The 26,773-nt window shown below is 42.4% G+C and overlaps 1 protein-coding gene across 5 annotated transcripts in view; it reads right to left on the bottom strand.

The window, feature by feature from the left end:
- Window positions 1-25,458, bottom strand: part of FMO5 (flavin containing dimethylaniline monoxygenase 5) — a 33,480-nt gene extending 8,022 nt beyond the window's left edge. Inside the window, exons 1-6 of one of the 5 annotated variants that reach the window (XM_081012196.1) lie at window positions 25,369-25,458; window positions 15,099-15,269; window positions 13,957-14,145; window positions 11,253-11,415; window positions 7,574-7,716; window positions 4,646-4,845 (exon numbers count right to left, since the gene is read on the bottom strand). In XM_081012196.1, coding sequence (XP_080868322.1) covers window positions 4,646-4,845; window positions 7,574-7,716; window positions 11,253-11,415; window positions 13,957-14,145; window positions 15,099-15,233 — 830 coding nt within the window. In that variant the 5' untranslated portion in view covers window positions 15,234-15,269; window positions 25,369-25,458. Of the gene's footprint in view, window positions 1-4,645; window positions 4,846-7,573; window positions 7,717-11,252; window positions 11,416-13,956; window positions 14,146-15,098; window positions 15,270-22,005; window positions 22,136-22,636; window positions 22,793-25,272 lie in introns of those variants that run through there. The other 4 variants (XM_081012197.1, XM_081012195.1, XM_081012193.1 and 1 more) reach the window with 4 other exon arrangements.
- Between the last annotated feature and the right edge of the window lie 1,315 nt (window positions 25,459-26,773).

Consider the following 26,773-nt stretch of genomic DNA (forward strand, 5'->3'; position numbering starts at 1 on the left):
AATTTTTAAAGACATACCAAAACATCTTTTGGACCCAAGACAAGACTTTGGAGATTTGGTGGCCTTGTTGAGAAAAAACAAGATCCTTTTCAGGTGGGAATTCCCTCAAGGTTTATCCTTTAGTTTCAAAGGAAGAAAGACTAAGATAAGATCAGTGGAGGAAAAGAACAAGTTTTTGAGCGCATACGAAGAAGATCTACAGAAAGGATTGGGAAAAGATACTGCCGTACCGGACAAGAGTTTGCAAAAAAAAGCAAAACCAACGCCACCGACAGACATAGACAAACTTCTTGGGGCTGTTGGAGGAGAAGGAGAGTAAGTACAAAATGACACTTCAAGTTTTAAGCTGGAATATTAATGGCCTGAATTCATCGGCAAAAAGGGGGAGAGTATTTCATACATTGAAAGAAGAACATTTGGACTTGATCTGTTTACAAGAGACGCATGTGACAAGGCTACATCGGAAAATCTTGATAAATAAAAGATTGGGAGAAGAATTTATTTCATCGGATAATGTGAAAAAAAGAGGAGTAGTACTATATGCAAAGGAAAGCCTGTCACCAAAATTTATATTTAAAGATGATCAAGGAAGATATATAGCAATTGAAATTCAGTTTCAAGGACAGAAGTTTTTGATATTAGGTGTCTATGCACCAAATGAGGGAAAATCAGAATTCTTTAAAAAACTGCACGAAACCCTTCTCGACTATTTGGATTACAACTTTATCTTGATGGGAGATATGAATGGAGTAGTGTCTACAAATATGGATAAAGCCCAAAGACAAACGGTGACGAAAGATGGAAGACTACCAAAGACATTTTTTGAAATGACTGACAATATGGATCTTGTGGATATTTGGAGAATAAAGAACCCCTTGGAAAGAGAAGGAACCTTCTTCTCTGAAGCAAAAATGACATGGACAAGAATAGACCAAATCTGGATAACCAGAGGACTGGCCCCTAAGATAAAAAAAGCAGTGATTTGCCCGAAAATTTGCTCTGATCATAATCCAGTAAAGATTGAAATGATATCAATGCCAATCGGAGCTTTTAGATGGAGGATGAATGACTCCTTGTTTAGGAATGAGGAAATTATTAAAAAGGCCCAGAAAAACTTGAGAGACTATTTTGAGATAAATATGAATACTACGACCGAAAAAAGAGTGATTTGGGATGCTAGCAAAGCGGTGATGAGAGGATTTTTGATACAACAAAATGCAATTAGGAAAAGATATCAAAATGAGAAGAGAGAAAAAATTTTGGAGAAAATTAAGGATGGAGAAAAAAGACTGAGGGCGAAACCGAACTCACAGGAGATCTTAAAAGAGATAAAGTTATACCAAGTACAATATATGAAACTGATGAATCAGGAGATAGAATGGAAGGTCAAACAGATGAAACAAAAGACCTTTGAATCGGCAAACAAGTGTGGAAAATTATTGGCCTGGCAAATGAAAAAAAGACAAAAGCTGAACACGATTACGAACTTGGTTGTAGAAGGGAAGAACATATAGAACCCTGGAGAGATTCGGAAGTGCTTTCAGAATTATTTTAAACAGTTATATACGCAGGAGACCCAGAAAGAATTAGACATTGATCGGTTTTTGAAAAATAATGGATTACAAAAAGTATCTCAAGAGAGCAAATCAATATTAAATTCTATAATATCTGATCAAGAGGTGGAAGGAGCCATTCAGAATATGAAATTGGGCAAATCTCCAGGACCGGATGGTCTAACTGCAAAGTACTACAAATCCTTGAAAGAATGGTTATTGCAACCGTTGAAAGAACTTTGCAATGAAATACTACGGGGAGGAAAAGCACCCGAGTCGTGGAAAGAAGCATACATCACACTTATACCAAAAACTGAAGTGGAAAAGACACAGTTGAAGAACTACCGTCCCATATCCCCACTTAATGTGGATTACACAATTTTTGCGGAAATTATGGCTAAAAGATTAAAAAATGTATTGGTGAAAGAGATTCATAAAGACCAGGCGGGCTTTCTCCCGGGGAGACATTTGTCAGATAATACGAGGAATATTATTAATATTTTAGAAAAACTGCAAGTTAATATCAATACCAAAGCCGTTTTAATATTTGTAGATGCAGAGAAAGCGTTTGACAACATTTCCTGGAACTTCATGAAGAAAAATCTGCAGGGGATGGGGGTAGGCCAAAGTTTTGAAAATGGTATAGGTGCAATTTATTCGGAACAAAAAGCTAAGCTCATTGTGAACAATGTAGTTACAGAAGAATTTAAGATAGAGAAAGGAACAAGACAGGGTTGCCCAATCTCCCCACTGCTTTTTATATCGGTCCTGGAGGTTTTGCTCAATATGATTAGAAAAGACCAATTGGTTAAAGGTATACAACTCGGAGCTAAACAGTACAAATTGAAAGCTTTTGCTGATGATTTAGTCTTGACATTACAGGAGCCAGAAGCTAGTACAAAAAAAGTATTACAATTAATCCAAGAATTTGGCCAAGTAGCAGGTTTTAAATTGAACAAGACGAAAACTAAGGTATTAGAGAAAAATCTTACAGAGATTGAGAAAGAGAGGTTTCAGAAAGAGACAGGATTAACAATAGTTAACAAAGTGAAATATTTAGGGGTGCATATGACTGCTAAAAATGTGAATTTGTTTAAAGATAATTATGAAAAATGTTGGTCAGAAGTGAAGAAGGATTTAGAAACATGGTCAAAATTGAAGTTATCATTGTTGGGCCGAATTGCTGCGATAAAGATGAATGTATTGCCTAGAATGTTGTTTTTGTTTCAAACATTGCAAATTGTGGATAAAATGGACTGTTTCAAGAGGTGGCAAAGAGATATTTCCAAATTTATCTGGCAGGGCAAAAAGCCTAGAATAAAATTTAAGATATTAACAGATGCGAAGGAAAGAGGGGGATTTGCCCTGCCAGATCTTAAACTTTACTATGAATCAGCCGCATTTTGCTGGCTGAAAGATTGGCTACTTCTTGAAAACGCGGACATTTTGGATCTAGAAGGCTTTGATAATGTGTTCGGATGGCATGCATATTTGTGGTATGACAAGGTTAAAGCACATAAGGCCTTTAAGAACCATATTGTCAGGAAAGCATTGTTTAATGTTTGGGTGAGATATAAGGATTTGTTGGAAAGTAAAACACCAAGGTGGCTGTCACCAATGGAGGCTAAGGCATTGAAAAAAACTAATATGGAGACAAATTGGCCAAAATACTGTGAAATTTTAGAACAAGTTGGAGATAAACTAAAATTGCAGAGTTTTGACAAATTAAAAACTAAAGTTCGAGATTGGCTTCATTATTATCAAATAAGGGAGGTTTATAACATAGATAAAAAGATTGGTTTCCAGGAGGAAAAATCCAAATTGGAAACGGAATTGTTAGAGCCTAAAACTAAGAACTTGTCAAGAATGTATAACCTGCTGCTGAAATGGAATACACAGGATGAAATGATTAAATGGGCACAAGATGTTGGGCATAACATTATGTTTGCTGACTGGGAACGGTTATGGACCACAGGTATGAAATTTACGGCTTGTAATGCCTTAAGAGAAAATATAATGAAAATGATTTATAGGTGGTACTTAACCCCAGTCAAGCTAGCAAAAATCTATCATTTGCCTGATAATAAATGTTGGAAATGTAAAGAAAATGAAGGTACTTTTTTTCACCTTTGGTGGACGTGCCCAAAGATCAAGGCCTTCTGGGAAATGATATATAATGAATTAAAAAAGGTATTGAAATACACTTTCTTGAAGAAACCAGAGGCCTTCCTCTTGGGCATGGTCGGCCAATTGGTGCGAAGGGAAGACAGAAATTTTTTTATGTATGCGACAGCAGCAGCAAGAATTCTCATTGGGAAATACTGGAAGACACAAGAATTGCCTACCCGAGAAGAATGGCAGATGAAAGTGATGGACTATATGGAACTGGCTGAGATGACCGGCAGAATTCGAGACCAGGAAGAAGGGTCGATGGAAGAAGATTGGAAAAAATTTAAAATATATCTTCAGAAATACTGCAATATAAAAGAATGTTAGAAAAAGGTTGGAAAAGAATATTAGGCCGTATTGGCAGATATGGTATAATGGAGTAAGTAAAAATGAAGTGTAAAATGAGGATAGAGGAGGATTACATATTATCGAATGTTAAAATAAGTAAAAGAAAAGAAGGTTAGAAGGATTTGCTGGAGATACGATTTAAACTAGAATACAAAGCAGGGAGGTGAGAGGAAGTCATGGAAATAAGTAAAAGGGAAAAAGGTTGTAAAGGTTTAATTTGATTTTTGTCATTCTTTATTGTAATGTATGTTTATTCTTTGTTGAGTTTTTCCTATTGTCTGTTTTTTGTTATATGTTTATTCTATTTTGTATGGTTTTTTCTTTTTTTGTAATTTTAAAATTGGAATAAATATCTTATAAAAAAAAAAAAATACATTCAAACATCAGTCATTGAAAACTTCCCTAAACAGGGCTGCCTTCAGATGTCTTCTAAACGTCAGATAGTTCTTTATTTCTTTGACATCTGACGTTTTCTGGAAAATGCAGTACTGTACAGTCGTACCTTGGAAGTCAAACGGAATCCGTTCTGGATGTATAGATATATATTGACTAATTAGCATATTGCTGAGCCATACCTGTGTTTAGGTTTCAGGCCATAATGAGAATGGTTGAATCTTGCATTTAAACGACTCTCGAACCAGTGATTCAGCATGGACATGGTTGCGCACTTCTTCCGTAACATGTTAAACCGAGTAGAAAGTACCACATCTGCTGGATAGCCTCCTTCCCCAACACGATTCAGTATCCATGCACCTCGGCGAGTGCTGAGAAAGACCTGGGTATGGGAAGACAATTATTTAACTAAGATGTCCATGTGATCTGTTCTTCATGAAGTTCCTTCTTCCACCTACAACGTTCCCCAAAACTGCAGAACATTTTAGTTGGACATCACCTGTGAGATGGATGAAAATATCTGGACGCAGAGAGCAGAGGGTGCAGACCCTCCAAGTGTCCCTATTTTCCAGGGACAGTCCTGGATTTACAGAGCCATCCTAGTTTCTGATTTGATGCCAGAATGTCCCGCTTTTCCTTAGAACGCGCCTACTTTCATTGGAGCCAAGGAGATGAGTAACTATACAATATTATGCATTCAAGTCTATGAGTTATTGTGTATCCAGAATGTTGCAAAGTAGTTTAATATATTTGTTACTGAGTAAGCATCCGACAGCCAGACAGATACCGTGAATAAGTTATCAAGCTTCTTGAAACCACATTTAAATTGACAGTATCTGTTTGGCTGTCGGATGTTTATTCAGTAATGAACTACTTTGCAAAATTATGAATGCACAATTAACCCACATTAACTAACTGCCTATGCAATGAATGTTTTAGGCTGTCATATAGAAAACAGGGTAAAACGCATTTTTAATGAACAAAAAAATAATGGCTACAAATTAAATACACTAAAATCTTCATCAAATGTGTAATCTATGGAAGAAACGACAAACAAATTTAAAATTTGGGTGATAACTTAAAAGCTCTTTTAAAAAGGCTTCATTGCAATTTTGAGAAAGAAAGCAAAAGATTAGAATCGTAGAAACGAGTTGGAAGGGACCCTGAGGTTCATCTAGTCCAACCCCCTGAATTGCTAGCTTAAAAATTAAATAAATTAAGAAGTTGAAGCTAAACAACTTATTACTTATTCAGAGGATCTGTCTGGGGATCTGAGTCAGAAAATAACAATGGGTAACAAAATTAATTAGCATTTGCACGTAAAAGGAAGTCACAGATATATGGCTTAACTTGGAGAAAACCATATCTAAAGACAAAACAGTATGAATTTAGTTAATGAATGTGCAAATGATAGAAGCAGTGCTGGTATCTCAATGCCACAAGGTTGGACTGGACGACCCTTGCGGTCCCTTCCAACTCCACGATTTTGGGATTCTGTGTATGTGATCATCAGCCCTGGAATTTATTTTCAGACATTTGTGCAGCAATATTTAAGAATAGTGCCAACGCATGTGCAAAGTGCCTTCGTCACTAAAAGTGTGACAATACACAGAATTAAAGAGCAGGCATTACAAGGGAACATGATATCTTCCTTTGGGAGGTGGCGTGGGAACACTGCTTGAAGCCAAGTACTGCCCCAATTTTGTCTGATATCAGTTTTGGGCCCCAGCTGAAGGGGCCTCAGACACGAGACCCCCACCCCCCACCCCATGAACCAGTTGAAAATTGCTGAGGGCCTTCCTTGATGGACTAGTTATTTTTCTGCGTGTTGTAGCAATTACAATGCATTGTGCTAGATGCCTTTATTTATTAAATATTAAGATATTACAAATCTAAGAAATAAAGAAGGCAAAGAAATACAATTAAAACTCAGTTTGAGTATTTAATGTACAAGCAGCCCCTGTTGATGTGTGTTCGGTGCATGTGCAACAGTATATATGCTTATTGTGCCACCAAACCAGGAAGTGACCTGAAAACGTCTTAAAGATGTCATTGAAACATCACTAAAAGGGTGGAAAGGGGGCAGGTGGGGGACTTGCGGGCATTTTCAGTCGGTTTCAATTTTACATGGTTTCACTGATGTGTGCGGCACCTTGGGACGTTGTCAACCCTGCGTAAACGGGGGGCTGCCCGTAATGTATGTGGGGTCTCCTGGCTTCAACCACAAATCCACAGATATGCTGTGGACCACCTGAATGAAGCTCATGGAGCACAGTTTGGGAGCCCCCCTGCTCTAAAAATCCTCTCCTTACCAGCAAGTGAAGCCAGCAAGTGAAAAGAGCTTGAATCCAAGCACCTCCTCCCTCTTCCCAGAGCCTATCCTTTGGGCATCCTTTTTGCAACTACCCACTTTCCCCTGGCAGCATGAGTGACAATTGAGACATCATCTGCCCGCCTTCCACAGCCTCTCCTTCCAACCAGCTAGAGCTCTCTCTCTCCAGGGATGCTGTTCCATGCCTTCTGCACCTCCCAGGGGTCCCTAGAGATGGGGGCGGGGCCTGCCTCAGTGCCCATCTTCTGTCACAAGAGAGCCGGCACTCAATCATGCTGTGCAAGCTGGAGCTAACTCTTTATTAGCAAAACCACAATCCGCCGGGACATGGTGGAGTGTCAGGCCTAATAAACACAGCAACTCATTCCCGGCAGGTCTTGTCCCCATGCAAAAGTTACCAAGACAAAAAGCCCCTGCCTCCCTGCAGCCCAGGGCTTTCCCCAAGCAATCGATCGGAGACTGCTCCTCCATTTCATGCCTCTCCTGGTTGTGGGAGGGGAGCTTGTTGCCGCATGACTGACTCCTCTCTGCCTCTTGGTCTCCCTCATCCCAGTCTCCTGCTTCAGCTCCTGCCTCTGATTTGTTGGTCTAGCTCTTTTTCGCTGCTCTCAGACCATTTCCGTAACCAATCCCTTCCACTGGCATTCTGCTACTACATCTTTGACACACTCTGGGGCTGCTACACCAGGCAAAACCATCACAGTATAGAACTGTCCTGAGATCTACGGGTAGAGGGTGAGATACAAATTTAACCAATAATAAATAATAGTAGCCAGACCTGTTGTGCCGAGCGACTTATCTCCACAGCAAGGTCCCCGCCTGAGTTCCCAGTGCCAATCACAACTACTCTTTTCCCAGCAAACTCAGCTGGGCTCTTGTAATCACGACTGTGAAAGTAGCGACCTTTGAACTTTTCAATTCCTGTAAGTGAAGAGCAAAATTGTTCGGGCTCAGGAGTGTGGATGCGTCTGGTACATGAGATCTGGCACTGTCGTTTTCTCCTGGTATGAAACTGGTAAACTCTGTAATTGCAACACTAACTGCACTAAGGACTGTGGACATATTTTGAAGAGCAAAAACGAGGACACATTTGCTGAGTTCTACTTTGAACTATGGATCTCTATGATGACTCTACCCATGAAAAAGAGGACATGTCCTGGAAAAAGAGGACATATGGCAACCAATCTGGACAAATTTTATTCCTTGCCCCCCCCCCCAATTCTCTCACAATATCTTTCCAAACCACATTTGCAAAACTAGTTCAGTTTTGTGAGCCTAAACTTTTAAGCAAATGTACTTTCTGTACTGTTCTAGGAAGGAAAAAAATAACTTTTATGCTAGTGAAGTAATCTTTTTTGATTGGAAAACTTGCTTTTTATGACATACACACAGTTTGCTCTTTGGTTTTTAATGCTTTGTTGCTTATTTTAGCACTTATCCCCCTCCCTAGTCTGATCAACTCAAGGCCAGTGTGAGAGAAGACGCTTTTCATGCAAAAGGCCCCAAGTTCAACCTCAGCACCTCCTGGCACAGCTGGGAAAAGGCAATGGAACTGCAGAACTGCTGCCAGTCCATTTTGACGATACAGAGCTGGATGGATCCATGGCCAGACTCATTATAAGTCAGCTTCCAATGTTCCCATGGAACTACGGAAAGAACTGCTGCACCAGTGTGATACAGCTGTGCCAGTGTGATACTTTGAAACTCACTGGCTGAGTGACTTCCGGGGTGGCGCCATCGGTAATGGCGGACTCCCTCTGATCCGGAGGGACTAGCTCCGCGGAAAACGGGTCTTCCCGCTACGGCGAAGCGGGGACCCTTTGAAAAATCACAGGTGGATGAAGCCTGTGACCATGGGACTCGGCGGGCACCTTTCGCGCCCCCCCAACTCATAAAGGAACCCCGTTACGGGCTCCGGAGCGAAGAGGGGCAAGTGGCGCGGTGCTGAGAGTCAACTGCTTATTCCGTGGAGTGAAGCCGCACAGCCGTTGCCGGAGAGCGCTGCCTTTTTCCTGGGACAATTTGGCTTTTAAAACAATTACCCGTGAGTAACTTAATTTCGGACAATTGGACTTTAAATAACGACCTGCGAGTAGAAAGGAAAATTGGACTAAGAAATTCTTCTCAATTTGGCACTGAAACGGGAAGGTCTAAACAGGAAGTCAGCCTTCCTTTTCTTGTAGATAGATTAAAGCAAAGACACGGCAAACTAGAGTTCAGAAAATCATTTGTAAAGGATTAACTTTCATCATTTAAAATTGTTGAACCCCCTTCGGAAGCAGGAGAAGAGGGGGGATTTTTTCCGGACTGTTTAAACCTGCAGAAGAGAGTGTACAGTAAAGTAATTTTCCACCATCTTGAACCTGGGAGCCGGGTGTCAGGACTGACGTTTTTTGGGAAGCTCATTGACCATAGACAAACGTTTTTGACAGATAGTTAAAAGAAGAGAAACATAGTGATTCCATTGTTCCCCTTCGCATTTTAAAGGATTAAATATTGACAAAATATCTGAAAAAGGAAACTTTGTTGTTAGATCTGCCTTTAAAAGAAAAGAACAAATAGAAGTTCTTCCCCTAGAGGGAGCTTGTGAAACTGTTACTAAATCTGAATCAGGGAGCTCTGCAGCTGCAACAGATTACGATCGTGGGAACAGACTTCTGACCTTGCAGAACAATGTACTCAGAAGCTCTGGTGCGTGCTTTCTGTAAAACAAGTGCCCTATTGGAACAGCTACATGAGAAGACGGACTTGATGACTGTTGCGATTGGAAATTTTGGACAGGTAGTGGGTAACTATATAGAGCCCACCCAGGAATCAAATCAGGAGTGTGCTCTGACAGATCAGATGAGGGAAGAAGATGTTGCTGAACCTTGGGTGCCAGAGATGGAGGGAGTTGTGGCCCAGCAGGAACATGAGTTGTTGGATCTGATAAATGAACTTGGAAAAAGCCAGATTTGGAGAGATAGAGTTTTGTTTGGTTTGGAAATGGGGGGTTGGATAGACCCCCCTAAGCAGGGATGTTTTGACTTTCCAAGTCTGGTAATGGGCCGCGAGATGTTTGGGGTTGTGGGGGCTCTTAACTCTGGAGGGACTTTGAAACATGTTTTTAAATACCACATGGAGTCTAGTGTGGACTATGGAAAAGGGGCTGATTTGTCGAGAAGGGTCAAAAACACTGTCAAGCTGGAGTTCCCACGAGTGAAAGGAGCAGGAGACAAAGTAAAGTACAGGTATAAATATGAAGAAGGGACATGGAAGAGACTTAAGGGCCTCGGACATAAGATTACCAGGTTAATGCACCAGATTGATGGGATAGAAAGGACTGACAAAACCCGGGACCAGGAGGAAGAGACGCTGGATGAAGATTGGAAGAAAATTTGGAAAAAAAAAATTATTAGGATTGCTTTATAAAATTGATGAATGTTAGAAAAATGTTGGAACGAAATTATTTGGCTTTAGCAAAAATGTTAAAAGAATTATGTAAGAATATGTTATGGTTATGAGAAATTGGTATAAATAAGATGTAAGTTTTAAGTTTTAGGGTTTTTTATAGTAAGATAAGGTTAAAATAGACTAAGGTAAGGTAATGACAGAATATTATGAAAAATGGAAAGGATTTGCTGTGATAATTAACAACTAGGATACAAAAAATGGAGGAGTGAGGAGGTCAATGAAAGAAGGCAATGACAGTTAAGGATTTGAGAATATAGAATTTGTTTTTAAATTTCTGTGGCTTACTTTTGCTTTTTGATTGTGCTCTGTTACGTGTTTTGTTGTTATTTTTTGATTTTGATTAATTTGTATTGTTTGATTGTGGTTTGTTTTTCTTTTGTTTTTTCTCTTTCTTTTTCTTTTTTTTGTTTTTCCTGTAATTTTAAAATTTTAAATAAATATCATTAAAAAAAAAAAAGATACTCACTGGCTGAAATGAACAACCTGTTCTCTGTCTAAGCACTACTTACTACACAGAGTTGTGGTGAGAATAACTGTGGGATAACAAATACACAACACTTTGCACACTGGAAAAGGCTATAGAAATGAGTAGCAAGTTAAACATAAAGGAAGAACTTAGCTTATTTTAAGAGAGAGAGAGAGAAATGCAGTTACAGGATTGGTTCCTTGATAAGACGGACACTGCCATGTGGTTTTCTCTGCTGAGCACCTTTATGTAAGTGCCAGTGCCCAAAACAGCATGAGCTGTGGGAAGCTCAGGCAAGTGAGACATGGCAAGGGGAGCATTCACATTTCCATACTAGAGGCAACGACTGAGGGGTGGCAAACCCTGAAGCAGTCACAAAATGTCATAAAAACGTCATGAGAAGGGGCAGGAGCAGAGTGGTCTTACGTGTGCTCAGCTGGCGCACGCGGGGGTCCGTAACCCCCTTGCAAAACAAGGATTGCCTGTAACATCTGCCTGCAATGGCTCCGTCGCTCCCCTTAGCACCTACAGAGCGTACCTGGGAAGGAGTTCAGCGGCAGATGTGCCTTTGTGTGATGCCCAGTGCAAACCAGGATTGCATCAAAGACGGATGATTCTTCTTTTCCACCCGTCTCTGTGACAACATCCCATTGGCCAGTGCTAGAGAAATCTGGGCGCCTTTTTACACTGCACACCTTAGTCTGGAAAGAAAAAAGTGAGCAAGAGAATGATGAAGGATTTATTTATGTGATATTAATGTATACCTCAGAATATGGTACAAAATACATATCAGAAGACACCTAAGGGCTGCGGTCTTAAACCTACACACTTGAAATGAAAATAAATGCTTCCAAATAAAACTGATTGGGACCAGACCTTAGATTATTCCATTTTGAGCAAATTCTTTTCTAGGGGTACTCAGGGGTACGCAATACCGACACCCCCCCACCCCCAATGAAAAGCATTGGTTAAAAGTGTGGCACTGACTATTACAACTTCGTAGTGCGTACTGACACCTTTTCTTTTTCTGGAAGAAAAGCACCACCCACAACCCTTGTTGAATCTCAAGGGTAAATTTCAATTCCTCCAGTACCAAGAAATAGATGAATTTTACAGCATGCTAGAATAAGTACAGTGGTACCTCGGGTTAAGAACTTAATTCTGAAGCGTATGTAACCCGAGGTACCACTGTATTTTGTTTATTTATTCAAACATTTCTATTGCATCTTTCTTCCTTTTGGGAACCCCCAGCAGCAGCAGCAGCAGCAGCACATGCACAATAGATTTGACAAAACAACAGTGGGAGAAATTGGTGGAGGAGACTAAAAAGAGTGAGCTTATCTCTTTGGGATTAAGGCTGGTTGCTTGTCTGAGCTGCTTGGTGACAAACTCCTGGAGGAACTTAGCTCACAGAAGCAGTACTGTCAGAAGCCATGCTGTGTCACTGGAGCTGCAAAATTAATTCCTTGCGCTCACCTCAGACACAGATACTGGGCCAGAGGATCAAGAACATAAGTTGCAGAGCTTAGAACACTCTGAGGTGGTTTTGGAAGGCACTGTGTATGGAATGATTCCTGCCACTCCCCAGAGGAGGAAGGGACTTGGGTTGGTGGAAGGGGACTCCTTACTGAGGGGGACAGAGGCAGCAGTGTGCAGAGGTAACAGGATGTCCTGGGTGCAACAATTCAAGGACAGAGAAGTTGCCAAGGCTTATAAAGCCCACTGGTCACAACTCCTCCCTTCTGATCCACGTGCATTCAAATGATACTGCCAGACACAGCCCTTGATGTATAGCAAGGAACTATGAGACTCTGGACTGGAAGTTCAAGGACCATGGGGCACGGAGGTTTTTTTCAACACTCTTTCCTGATGAAAGTCGTGGCCCAGGAAGGAGGAAAATACTGGAAGTAAACCACTGGCTGCACAGGGGATGTTGTCAGGAAAGGTTTGACTTCTTCTCCGCTTTCTTGAAGAAGAAGAAGAAGAAGAGTTTGGATTTGATATCCCGCCTTTCACTCCCTTTAAGGAGTCTCAAAGCGGCTAACATTCTCCTTTCCCTTCCTCCCCCACAACAAACACTCTGTGAGGTGAGTGGGGCTGAGAGACTTCAAAGAAGTGTGACTGGCCCAAGGTCACCCAGCAGCTGCATGTGGAGGAGCGGAGACTCAAACCCGGTTCCCCAGATTATGAGACTACCGCTCTTAACCACTACACCACACTGGCTCTTGAGTAAGGACTTCTGGCAAGAGATAGGTTACACCTCACAGCAGTTGGCAAGAATGTGTTTGCTAAGCATCTTGCTGAGCCACTCAGTCAGAACTTTGTATGGTTCATTCAAACAAAATGATTGCAAGTGAAAAAACCATGCCATTTTTGCGACGTTACAGACGAGTCCTGTGTTTTAGCTTAGCTCTGTGTAAGCTGGCATCAATTAGTCCTGTTTATCAACTGTTTAGCAAAGCAGTTTTTATGCTGTCCTCTTGGAGTCTGCAGAGGTGCACGGTTGACAGGAAGGCATGTAACCGAGTGAATAACTGCATGACTCACACCTTCTATAGCCTCTTGTTTCACTAAACCCTCGTGACCCTTCTCCCTAGACAGGTTGTCTCCTGCCTTCTGCTCTCCACTGGCTCCACCCCATCTTCAATGGTTGCTAGAGATGGAAGAAGACAGAGTTTTGGTGTCCCCCTTCTCTCCCACAAATAAAGATTGCAAGCTTTTCATCCTTAAAAAATTCTGCTGTGACAAAGCAAAAAGAAAAAGAAAAAGTGGTCTACAAAAAAGCGAACACAGATTGATCAGGAAAGGCTGAAAAGAGCTGAAGAAACACACTCTCAGCTTCCTTCCACCTAAAAGAAGGATAGGGAACCTGCAGACACAGGCCAATCTCAGGCTGCCAGGAGGTCCAATGTGACCCTGTGAGGCCACTTCCCCCAAACCACAGCTGGTGCTGTCAGCTGATGAGCAGGAGGACAGAGTATAATTCTGCATTGGGTAGACAAGACAGCAGGATTTAATCCCCAATCTCTTTTTGTTTTTGGCATCATTTTTGTTTTTCTTCAATGTCCTCCCTGTTGACTGAATGCTCTGCTTATGGCAAGAGAGAAAATGAGAGAGGCCACTTGGACCAACTACTCTTAGTATATTGCATAGTATATTGTCAAGAACTCTTCTGTCCAGAATTTGCTCTTCCAAACCTAGAAACATCCCAGAACACAGCTGCTCTGTCCTACTCTTCTTACCCTGAAATGGATATATTTCAGAAGATCAAAGTGCTTGGCGTACATTCGGAAATAATCCATAATCCTGGAGTTGTGCATGTAGTTGGGGAAGTCGTCTGGGATGGGGAAGTCGCTGAAGCACATCATCTCCTTGGAGGTGTTGATGATGACGGATCTATAGATGCTGGCCCGTCCCTCCTCAGGATTCTCCTGCAGGAAGCATAATTTTAAGAGGGTGAGGTTGTGCTCATTTCGTATACAGTCATACCTCGGGTTAAAGTTGCTTCAGGTTGAGGGTTTTCGGGTTGTGCTCTGCGGTGACCCGGAAGTAACGGAACGCGTTACTTCCGGGTTTCGGCGCATGTGCAGACGCTCAAAATGACGTCACGCACATTCACAGAAGCAGTGAATCGCAACCTGCACACGCGCATACGCAGGTTGCGTTCGCTTCAGAATGCGAACGGGGCTCCAGAACGGATCCTGTTCGCATCCAGAGGTACCACTGTATGTCACTTAGGGATGTTTTCTTTGAAAGGCAAGTAACAAAGGCAATTATAATATTGTTTGAGGCACTTGCTTCTCCAATCACTGGGAAATCTAGGCTAGGCCTTAACAGGATCAATTTCCTTTGTGGAAGAAAACACTGGAGAGTTGCAATACACATGTTAAAACTGTTTGAAAAGTACTGCAAGGGCAGAGACAGACATATATGAGGCACTACTTTCAGAGATACCATGAATTAGCTCATCCTCAAAAATTATATTGTGCAAGTCAAGCAAACTCAGGTGTTCTATCTTTGTGATCTACTGATGCACAATAAGAAACAGCCCACACATCACGTCACACACGACCTGCCAGTATTTAGTGCTTCGTTTGAGCTTGGGAGCAGCAGCAAAGGCAGATCCAGAAAAACTGGATATTGGAGGAGCTGCCTCCTTAGACAGGCATCCAACTTGCTGGCCCTGCATTCAGTTAGGCTGAGCATGGTCAATCTTTCCTTCCTGTGACCAAGAACTTCTTTTAGCAGGTTAAAGCTTCCATTTTCCCATCACAGTTTCTGCTCCTTTCCTGCTCCTAGGTTTTTAGCAGTTGTTGTTACAAATCCCCACTGACAGAATCCTCAGCAAGAAAAACATTAACATTTATGAAATGATCTGGCTTACCTTGAACCTCCAGAGCCCCCCAATGTCTTCACTGCTCTCAAAGCATGTAGGATCTAGACCCTCATCTAAACAGCATTTGATGCTACAAAGTCCACTGGAGCCACCTCCTATAATTGCAACTCTCTTCTTTGCCATGGCTGGTTTCCCAATTTCAGGAATCTTAGGGCTAGGCTAGGAGGAGAAAGAGATACTTATTTCCATAAAGTTCACACTCTTGCACCTTCAATAATCCAGGCACACATATCTCCCTGAACTTGTTTTGCAATTCCCAAAATGATACCTGACCAGATCTGCACCTTTCCTTTGAAATTGGTTTCAACCCAAAAGAGGAACAAAATTGCATATATTAGGGGAAAGTGTACATTAAAAGCCATATATTAAAATTTTAAAAAATAGCATACAAAATGAATTGTATTAGTCAAAATTGTTTGCAAAGTGTGCCTATGAGAAAATTGCACTGGTGTGAAGGTAAATGAGTCAAATGTAGGTTTTTCTCAGGAAGCTGCAGAATACGGATGGATTGTGGCTGATGTCATGTGTGCCCAACTTCAAACACCAGCAGCAGGAGTGCAGTGGAGAGTTGAGCAAATGATAAACACAGTAAAGAATCTTAAATACAACACTCATATCCATTTTTTAGTGCTGACTCCGTTCCTTGTGTTCATGCTTTCACAGCTGATCTGTGTGCAGTTCCTGGCAGCCTGGAGGCTCAGTTGTCCCTTGGCCAACAGGAGAACATTTGTGCTTCAGTCACTGTGGGAAAGCCTTAGGAAGAATCCACCTTGGGGAAATGCATGGTGTGTTTTTTGTGTGTGTGGAGGAATTATTTGCCTATGAATGTTGTTTGATGAACATGACGGTGGGGCATCAAGGCTTACTGGTGAAGCAGGGGGCCTCCTTCCTATAGCAGAAGGGCCAGTGGGGTCATGGAAATGGGCACCAATATCGTAAGAGGTTCACCGTAGATGAAAGGAAGGGATATCAGGATGCCTGCAAGGCTTGAGAGGCTTTTCAATAGGGGCTTCTGCCCAGGATTGTGAAAGAAAGCCATGCACAGCAAGCTGAAAGTGGTTCCTATGGGGACTTCCGGGTTGGCGCCTCTGGCAATGGCGGATTTCCTCCGATCAGGAGGAATCCGCTCCGTGGAAAACAGGGTCTGAACCGCCACGGCGAGGCGGAGACCCATCAAAAACCACAGGCGGGAGAAGCCTGTGGACGTGGGATTCAGCCGGCACCTTTGCGCCCCCCCACTTGCGGGGAAACCCGATTTCGTGGTTCCGGAGCGACGTGGGGTGAGTGGCGCGGTGCCTTGAATCGACTGCTTCTTTCACGGAGTGAAGCCGCATTGCTGTTGCCGGAGAGCACTGACTTTTTCCTGTGGACAATTGGAGCTTAAATAACTGTCCGTGAGTAGAATGGAAAATTGGAATAAGAAATTTCCTTTAATTTGGCAGTGAAGCGGGAAGGTCTAAACAGGAAGTCTGCCTTCCGCTTTTTGTAAATAGATTGAAGCAAAGACACGGCAAGCTAGAGCTTAGAAAATCGTTGTAAAGGATCAATTTTCATCATTTAAAATTACTGAACCCCCCTTGGAAGCAGGAGAAGAGGGGGGAACTTTTTCTGGACTGATTAAACTTGCAGAAGACAAGTAAAGAAAAGCAATTCTCCACCGTCCTGAACCTGGGAGCAGGGTGTCAGGACAGACGTTAAAAGAAGTTAAAAGAAGAGAAACATATTGATTCCATTGTTCCCCTTCGCATCTAAAAGGAACAAAATATTGACAAAATATCTGAAAAAGGAAACTATGTTGTTAGATTTGCTTTAAAAAAAAAAAAAAAGGAGAGAGATGGATAAAATAGAAGTTTTTTCCCCTAGAGGGAGCTTGTGAAACTGTTATTAAATTCGAACTAGGGAGCTGTGCAGCTGCAATAGATTAAGATCGTGGGAACAGACTCTGACCTTCAACAACAATGTATTCGGAGGCTCTGGTGTTGGCCTTTTGTAAGACAAGTGCTTTATTGGAACAGTTACATGAGAAGATGGATTTGATGACTGTTGGGATCGGAAAGTTTGGACAGGCAGTGGGTACTTATATAGAACCCACTCAGGAGTTAACTCAGGAGTGTGCTTTGACAGATCAGATGAGGGAGGAGGCTGTTGCTGGACCTAGTGAGGCAGAGATGGAGGGAACTGCGGCCCAGCAGGAACATGAGTTGTTGGACTTGATGAATGAACCTGGAGAAAGCCAGATTTGGAGAGACAGAGTTCTGTTTGGTTTGGAGATGGGGGGCTGGATAGACCCCCCTATGCAGGGATGTTTTGACCTTTCAAGTCTGGCTTTGGGCTGGGAGGCGTCCGGGGTTGTGCGGGCCCTTAACTTTGGAGGGACTTTGAAACATGTTTTTAAATACCACATGGAGTTCAGTGTTGACTTTGGAAAAGGGGCTGATCTGTCGAGAAGGGACAAAAACACTGTCAAGCTGGCGTCTCCCCGAGTGAAAGGAGAAGAAGACAAAGTAAAGCACAGGTATAAATATGAAGAAGATCTGCGGATGGGACATGGAAGAGATCCAAGGGCCTCGGATATAAGGTTACCAGGTTGATGGACTAGATGGATGGGATAGAAAGGACTGACAAAACCCGAGACCAGGAGAAAGAAACGTTGGATGAAGATTTGAAGAAAGTTTTAAACAATTTATTTAGGAAAAGTTTGTAAAAGTAAAGAGTATTAGAAAAATGTTGGAATGAAATTATTTGGCTTTAGCAGAAATGTTAAAAAGAATTACGTAAGAATATGTTATGGTTAAGAGAATTTGGTATAAATAAGATTTAAGTTTTAGGGCCTTTTATGGTAAGATAGCCCTAACCCTAACCCTAACCCTTAAAATAGATTAAGGTAATTTAATGACAGAATATTATGAAAGATGGAAAGGATTTGCTGAGATAATTAACAACTAGAATACAAAAAAGGGAGGTATGAGGAGGTCGATGAAAGAAGGTAATGACAGTTAATGATTTGGGAATATTGGATTTGTTTTTAAATTTTTTGTCTATTTTTGTTTTTTGATTTTGATGCATTATGTGTTTTGTTTTTTTCTCTTTTTGATCTTGTCTTTTTTTTATTGATTCGTATTGTTTAAATGTTACTTGTTTTTTCTTTGTTTCTTTGTAATCTTAAAATTCTCAATAATATTTTTTTTTTAAGTGGTTCCTATGGGAGGGAGCCCCTTGGCCTCCCCCCCCCCCCCCACCGCACGACCCACCAAGTGTAGCTCAGGTTTGCCAGTAACCATGCCAGGGGAATTGTAGGGGGCTGTGCATGCCAGTCTCCCTGAGCGTCTCATGGGGAGGGATCAGAAGTACCCTCTCCATCCTGGTCTTAGAATCATAGAATGATAGAATCATATGGTGTCTTATCTGGTGACTTATCTGGGTCTTAGCTGGTGTGTGCATATGTCATGCTCTTTCAACAACACTATGACCGATTTAATCCCATTTGTTGTTGCCCAACACGTTCCTTCTTTCATGACAGCCAAGTATGCCGACAGCAATAAACAGTGATGAATATCCATTTCAGGCACTAGCTGACTTATCACCTGGATCTCTGAACCTTCCCCATGGCACTTCGAGAGATAATTATTTCAACCAGGCAGGTCTGACCAGCACGTCCACAAAATAAATACATCCATGACCTCTGAACACCTCCCTCAGTGAAGATAAGCTTTACTTTATTTCTCTTCTAGTTCAAACCAGCAACAATTTCTGCACCAGGAAGCCACAAAATTCCCCTGCAGGCAAGATACCAAAGCTAGTCATTGATGTCATTTTCTCTTGTTGACTTTCCCCATCAGAAATGTCTTTCAGCAGCCATATTTTTACCATGTTTCAAAAGGTAAAACGTGTGTTTAAGAGGGAAATTGTTAGTACTCATTAAAGATTCCTCATCATCCTGGGGAAAAGTGACAAGTGGGGTGTCACAGCGTTCTGTCTTGGGCTCATTGTTGTTCAATGTCTTTATAAGTGACTTGGATGAAGGAATTGAGGGAATGCTCCTCAAATCTGCAGATGACACCATAGAATCATAGAATCATAGAGTTGGAAGAGACCACAAGGGCCATCGAGTCCAACCCCCTGCCAAGCAGGAAACACCATCAGAGCACTCCTGACATATGGTTGTCAAGCCTCTGCTTAAAGACCTCCAAAGAAGGAGACTCCACCACACTCCTTGGCAGCAAATTCCACTGTCAAACAGCTCTTACTGTCAGGAAGTTCTTCCTAATGTTTAGGTGGAATCTTCTTTCTTGTAGTTTGGATCCATTGCTCCGTGTCTCCCATGTTATATTTGTGCATCTGGTTCTTTCTGCCTAAGTGTAGAACCTGACATTTCTCCCTATTGACATTCATTTTGTTAGCTTGCACCCAGTTCTCTAATCTGTCAAGGTCAAAACTGGGAGGAGTAGCCAATGCTGCAGAAGACAGAATCGGAATTCAAAATGACCTTAACAGATTGGAGAACTGGGTGCAAGCTAACAAAATGAATGTCAATAGGGAGAAATGTCAGGTTCTACACTTAGGCAGAAAGAACCAGATGCACAAATATAACATGGGAGACACCTGGCTTACTAGCAGTTCATGTGAAAAGGGTTTAGGGTAGACCACAAGCTTCACATGAGTCCACAGTGTGATGAAGCAGCAAAAAAGCTAACACTATTCTAGGCTGCATCAACAGATGTCTAGTATCCAGATCAAGGGAAGTAATAGTACCACTCGATTCTGCCTTGGTCAGACCACACCTGGAATACTCTGTCCAATTCTGGGCACCACAATCTAAGAAGGATGGTGACAAGCTGAAACATGTGCAGAGGGGGGCAACCAAGATGATAGAGACTGACAGGAGATATGATAGTCATTTTCAAATATCTTAAGGGCTGTCACATGGAAGGGGGAGCAAGCTTGTTTTCTCCTGCTCTGGAGGGTAGGACTCAAGGCAATGGCTTCAACTGACAAGCAAGGAGATTCCAACTAAACATCTGGAAAAACTTTTTGACAGTAAGAGCTGTTTGGCAGTGGGACAGTCTCCCTTGAGAGGTTGTGGGCTCTCCTTCCTTAGAGGTTTTTATGCAGAGGTTGGATGGCCATCTGTCAGGGATGCTGTAGTTGAGATGCCTGCATCACAGAGGGTCGGACCAGCTGAGCTGCTTGGGATCCCCTCCCACGTTACAATTCTATGATTCTATGACTCCTTTCCCCTTATACCCCACCTTTCCTCCAAAGTGCTCAAGGTGGCCCTCCTGGTTTCCCATTTCCCATGTTATCCTCACAATGACCCTGTGAGGTAGGTGAGGCTGAGAGACAATGACTGGCCAAAGGCCTCACTTGAGGGCCAAGCCGTGGCTTTTACCCTGTTCTCCCAGATCCAATAAATGTCCCACAATGTTACTCCATATTCTGGAAAGTAGGTCTAGAAGTGAAGAAGCAGGAGGACCTTTTCTCATAGCTCTGGGCATTTATGGCGACCCTTGTTAACAGTTCTGGGTGGCAACTTTCCCCTTTCCACCACCCATGCCTAGGAGGTTTTTAAGCAGAGGTTGGATGACCATCTGTCAGAGATGCTTCAGCTGAGATTCCTGTATTGCAGGGGGTTGGACTAGATGACCCTTGGGGTCCCTTCTGACCACAATTCTGATTCTATGATTAGCATAAATGATGCCTCTGTCAGACTATGGCTTTTTGCCATAATTCACCAGGTCTCAGAACTGACTAGGTCCATAAACATGTAAAGTTATAGCAAGTGGGCCTTCAGACATGTTCTTTTTTTTATTATGGCCAGCCTCCATGCATCACCTCAGGTGCTGCCTGGAAGAGGAGCCCTCAACCAAGGTACCTCACTTTTGGTAAATGAAAAGTTACACCTGTGTCCTGATATTCATAACAACGGAGCTTCTTCAACTATGAGCCAGAAGCCCCAGCTCAAATCTCACCCTCCACTGTGAGCTCAACCGCCATGGCTTTGACAAGCTGTTATCTTTTAGCCCCAGGCTGTATTATTCATTCTGCAGTATGGATTCCAGCCAGACCTTTGCATGCCTTGTCTCTATGCAGATGGTTTGGTTAACGTCCAGGCCATATTTTCTTGCAAGAGAAGCAAATCATGGAACGGTCTAGAGAGAGACTCTCTACAACTAAGAGGGATGGATCCAGTGGGTTTACAAACCACCTCTGCCACTAAGTGACAGGGAAGAAACTATACTTTCTCATCCTCCCTTTTTTATTAGCAAAATTTTAATAACCTACCTCACAAGATTAGTATGAGGATTGTAGAACATTCTATGCACTCCTCTAGAAATTGTAATATAGGTAAAAGCAGGCACAGGCAGACTCGTCCCTCCAAGATGTTTTGGGACTACAACTCCGATCATCCCTGGTTAACAGGACCAGTGGCCAGTGATTATGGGAATTGTAGTCCCAAAACATCTGAGGGCTGAGTTTGCCTATGCCTGGGTAAAAGCAATACTCAGTTATTCCTTTCAATAAAAAACCAGTGATTTCATAACGGGATATTACACTTAGGAAACTTATTAAAGAGGATATCCTGACACTAATTCCTTAGTGATTTGGTCTTCTCCATTCCTCACATTCATTTTTGAAAGTAAGCTATTTTAGTTGTTCTTGCTTCTTCGTAAGTTCCTGTGCTTTTACTCCAGTGAAACCAGCAGGTGTGCTCTGTTAAACTCGTCCAGATCCCTTTCAACATTTCATATGCCATTTTATCCTTCAAGTCTGTCCTTTACAAAGACCCTGATACCTTCTGATGACTAGAAATATGACATTCACCTGCCCTAAACAACTGTAACTGGTATACCTGACAACAACTTAATATTTGCAGACTGAAAGCTATACAACAGACCTGTGAAGACTGCAGATGTGATGAGGCAATAGCCCAAGGATTCACCGTGCTGCCTAGTCCACCTCTTCCACTCTGAAATTCTTCTTCAGAGTGGAGAGAAGAGAGCTTTTAAAGGGTGTCATTGAGCAACAGTCCCTCCCAGCTGTTTGCTCCAATTGGACGGAGGGAAGCAAATCCTGGCAGGAAAGACATGGGTTTGAAAATATTTAGCAGTCTTTTTCCATGGCCAAAAACAGTAACTGAGAAACAAGGTCTACAGTGTTGAGAAACAACATCACATGGCTTGGCAGGCTTCCCAAATGCTTCCATTTATGATTCTTCTTCACATGACAATGAGGAAAGATCTCTGGGATGTGGAAGTTGTGCTGGTTGCATTTGCAATAGCAAAGGGTAAAGCAGTCAGGTAACTTTTAACCTTTGAGCTCAACAATCCAGCAATCTCAGTAAACACACCCTAGATAAAGATTGTATGAAAGGTTATTTTATAGCTCTGGGTTGCTTTGAGATTCCTGCCTTGCAGGGGGTTAGCGCAGATGACCCATGAGTCCCTGTGATTCTATAATTTTAGGAATGCTAAAGAATGTGTTGACGTGCAATGCACAGAAGTGAGAGTCCAGGAGCAAAAACTCACCGTGACAAGATTAGGTGAAAATAGGCCACTGCTCTGTCTCCTTGATAACAGCCATAGTCCAGGTGAGCAAGGCAGGTGGGCAGGATCAGGGCACTGGGAAGCCGGTCTGCTGCCAGGCTGAGGAAGACACATGGCAGTCATCGGGGTGGACCTGGGTAATATTGCGTCCTGTGTGAGGCCAAAATTTGACACCCTCTCCAGCCCAAAGCCGCCTTCCCAAAGCCAGGTAGGGGAGACACCAGGCTTTGGGAAGCAGGTATGAGGGCTCTGGCAGGGTCCTAGAGCCCTCTCCGCTCCTTCTCAAAGTTGGTAGTAGACCAGTATAAAGTAAGCAGCACATAAGCAGCACACAAAACACTACCAAACCATTCTACGTTCTAAAACTTATATTAATAATCCAAAACTTGAGAGAACAATGTACAAGATCTACTACAGAAGCCACAAACAGAAAACTCATTCAAATTGTGTCCAAAAGGAAGATTCAGTCTTTAAAGGTCCTTTAGCCAGGCTCCTGTAGATATAAACAAAAGTAAGTTTGATCAAACGAAGTGTCAGCAATGTTGCGCTCAAGGGTTAGATATCAACGAAGATAAGTTTGATCAAACGAACTGTCGGTGATGTTACGCACAATAATTAGACAGGGTGCCGGCGTTTGTCACCTGTTACGCCCATGAAGAGTCTCGGGCTTCTTCAGTAAATTCTCTCTTACAGTTTTGATATATTTATAAACATTCAAGTCTATATGTTACATTTCTTCTTGGCTTAAGCTACAATATTCAATTTCTTTCTTCAGGAAATTCTCCCTCAAGATTTTGATGTACTAAGGCTTAGTAAATGAATAAATGCTTAAGTCAAGAAAGAACTTAGCAGGCTAAACATATCCAACTCCCTTGACCATTCCTCATAACTTGGTTTCCAGACCTTGGATCATCTTGGTTGCCCTCCTCTGCACACCTTCTAGTTTGTCAACATCCTCCTTAAATTGGTGCCCAGAATTGGACACAGTATTTCAGGTGTGGTCACAGCAAGCATTCTAACCATTATGCCACACTTGCTCTCAAGGAGTAGGAAAGAAAAATAGCCAGCCATGAGCTACAAAACAGTTTGTGGTAAATGCAGTTTCTTTCAGTTTAGAAGGCAGCAGAAGTGACAACCTGAATTGTGTTTTCAGCAACTGAGAGTTTACTGAAACACTTTATGCCACAGCATTTCCTCATAATAAGCTGCTTCTGGGCATATATTGAAGTCCCCCGCCGCAATCTGATTATTATTTTTTTTAAGTATTTTTATTAAATGTTATCAAGATTTCTGTTGTGGGGGGTGTAGCAGGAACCCCCCCACCCCAATCATTCTGTTTGCACAAACTTCACACACACTCACACTCACACACTACATACGCCACATTTCTGTTATAAATTCATAGAAAATCAACCATACATCGGATTTGCACTGTTCCATTTTATTTTACTCCATGTGACAAGGACTATCAAAGGGGGGTGGCTTGGTTCTGGTCAGCCATAATCCCTTCAGCATACCAGCACATCCACAGGAGCCCTGCCCAGTTGCTATGTCAGCCCTGATAATCCCAGACAGAAGACAATCAAAATGACAAAGAACTTGCATATGTTAGTGGATTCAGCATGGACTGAATCAAAGGACAATGATCAGATCTTCCCTCTGGGGGCAGGAAACTGCAAACTCCCCTTTGTCTCCTGGAAGTGACTCATGGGCAGGGGGAAAGCCAGGTGACGGGACACTCAGGTTACCACCACAAGTCCTCCCTCAACCCCTCCTTTCTGTAATGTATGCATGATGTCAACCCCTTCTGTAATGTATGCATGATGTCAACCCCTCCTTTCTGTAATGTATGTATGATGTTTCTGGGGGTGGGCGTGAACTGGAGGAGGGGAATTTCAAAAGTTTTTATAAGGTCTGGCAGACCATCTTTCTGGGTCTTTCCTCTCACCTGCAAGTGAGGGGAGCACCCTGTCGCGACAGTCTTTCTTCAATAAAGACCAAGCCTACAGGCTGCTGATTTGCTTCAATTTACTCTGGTTGGTGTCTTTACTTTTTGTCCAAGGGAGCCCTCAGATTTTTCCGTTAACAGGGGCAGGCTTCATGTTGGGGTGCCAGAACCTCAGTTAGTTAAATATTTTTATTAATTTATTTGATTGTAGGGGAAAGCTGCCCCCCCCCCTTAGCTATGTCCATGAATTTTATCCATAGAATCCAAATAACAAAATGAAATTTCATGAGATAAAACACATAAAAACCAAACCAAACCAAGGCTGGCATGAGATGTTACATTCACAAGAAAAAATGATAAAGCTGGTTATCTGGATATTTGTGATAAGACACAGAGGAGGTGGTAAGAGGAGAGCACCGTCATGGAAAATGAGAGACCCGGAAGTGGGGCCCATGGCTTGAAGCTTGCGCAGAAACACAAAGTCCAGAGCTGAGCCGTCAAAGGCACAAGGAGTACCAAGAATAAATGGCTCTTTTTAACACCAGGAATTTTTCCCAACCAAATCGATGCTACTTAGCCCAAACTGAGAGGCCTGCAGAAGAGGCAAGTGTAATTTTTCTTTTTTAATGTATTCAATGAAATCCTGCCCAACTGAGACAAAAGAGGTTACCTATTTTTCAGGTGAGTTTTCCGGGTCGTGCTCGAAAATTTATTAAGGTCGCTGCTAGCACGTTCCCTTTTTTCTTTCCTGTTTCACAAACCTCACTTTTTAGACCTGAAACCTTTCAGCTCCACGATGCGGAAAAGCGTCGGGGTTTCTGGGCTCTCCTCAGAAAGGCTCCCGTGTGGGCGAAGCTCCCCTCCGAGGGCGGGAGGCGCGCCGGGAACAAAGGGCGCTGCCCGCCCGCCCCAGCGCCAGGGTGGCGGGAAGCGGCCATTGCTCAAGAGCGGAAGGAGCTCTCGAGCTGCTCCGGGGAGAGGGGGGCTGAAGTGTAGAATTCAAGTGCTTTACATGAAAGAAATGCTAACGCCGTTCACTCTGGCTGAGGCTACACTGCCCCAAGGCTTGCCTCACCCGCTTGCTTCACAAGGAGTGAATGGGTGGGCTTTATCAGCACAGATTAAGGTAAGAACATTCACAAAATGCTGAAAAATATTTAATACGGTTTGGGGCAATTCACACAACCACTGTGATATGTCAGAATGTAGTTTATGGATAACTAACATGATCTCATGCTTTTGGAAACACAGTTGTGAGAAGTGCACAAGCACCAATTATGAGCAAATCCCTACCTGACTAAATACGCATTTGTTCAGGAGCAACCTGTTCTGTGCTGATGGAAAAATACTTCATCAGCAGCTTCAACTCATAAGTGCATCTTCGGCACAGGAGAGGATTTGCATGCTGTGGCAGCTGTGCCAATGGAGAAAGGAATACAGATAATCATTTCAGAATTCAAAGCTTCTCCAAGCAGGGATTTGAAGCCAAAGGGGCATTTTCCCTTCAAAAACATTTTCAATGGCCATAGATGTGTTCTGTTTTGGATTACCTAGGCTGCAACCCTGCGCACACTCATCTTGGGGTCAATGGGGCTTACATCCAAGTAGACATGTATAGGATATTTTGTCAGCCACCATAACAGTGACTTGCACTGCTACAATAGCGCATATATCTGGCCTTTCTATGTAAGGTTTGCATCAGGATGGAAGCCTACTTGCCTTGTTCATTTACTTCAACCAGAAAAATAGGTGAAATAAATCCTGTAGAGTACAAATATGCTTTTGTCAGGAATAGGAATACGGAGAGTTCATCTGACTGATGTAGAAACCTCTCAAGCTTCTGCATTATTCTAATATTCACTAATGCCCAATAATCCTGTCTCTTTGTCATGAAAAGAGTTATTTTACCTTTATCAGAGCATTTTCAAGAAAGACAAAATGACACAATTCTCTTCAGATCACAATCCTTTATTGATTAACAAGTAATAACCAATAAGGACTCAATCATTCATCACTCATTCATTCATTCATTCATACACACATACCTACCAGATGGTTGGACCCACTAGAAGAGATGGCCAGTCTCTTCTAAGGGCCATCGGACGGCATCCTCCTGCAGGTAGGACAGCACGCAAAGTTCCCAAGGCTTTCCAGCTTCTTATATAGGCTCA

The sequence above is a fragment of the Podarcis pityusensis genome (genome assembly GCF_964106645.2).
Source record: "Podarcis pityusensis genome assembly, chromosome: 6".
Classification (NCBI taxonomy): domain Eukaryota; kingdom Metazoa; phylum Chordata; class Lepidosauria; order Squamata; family Lacertidae; genus Podarcis; species Podarcis pityusensis.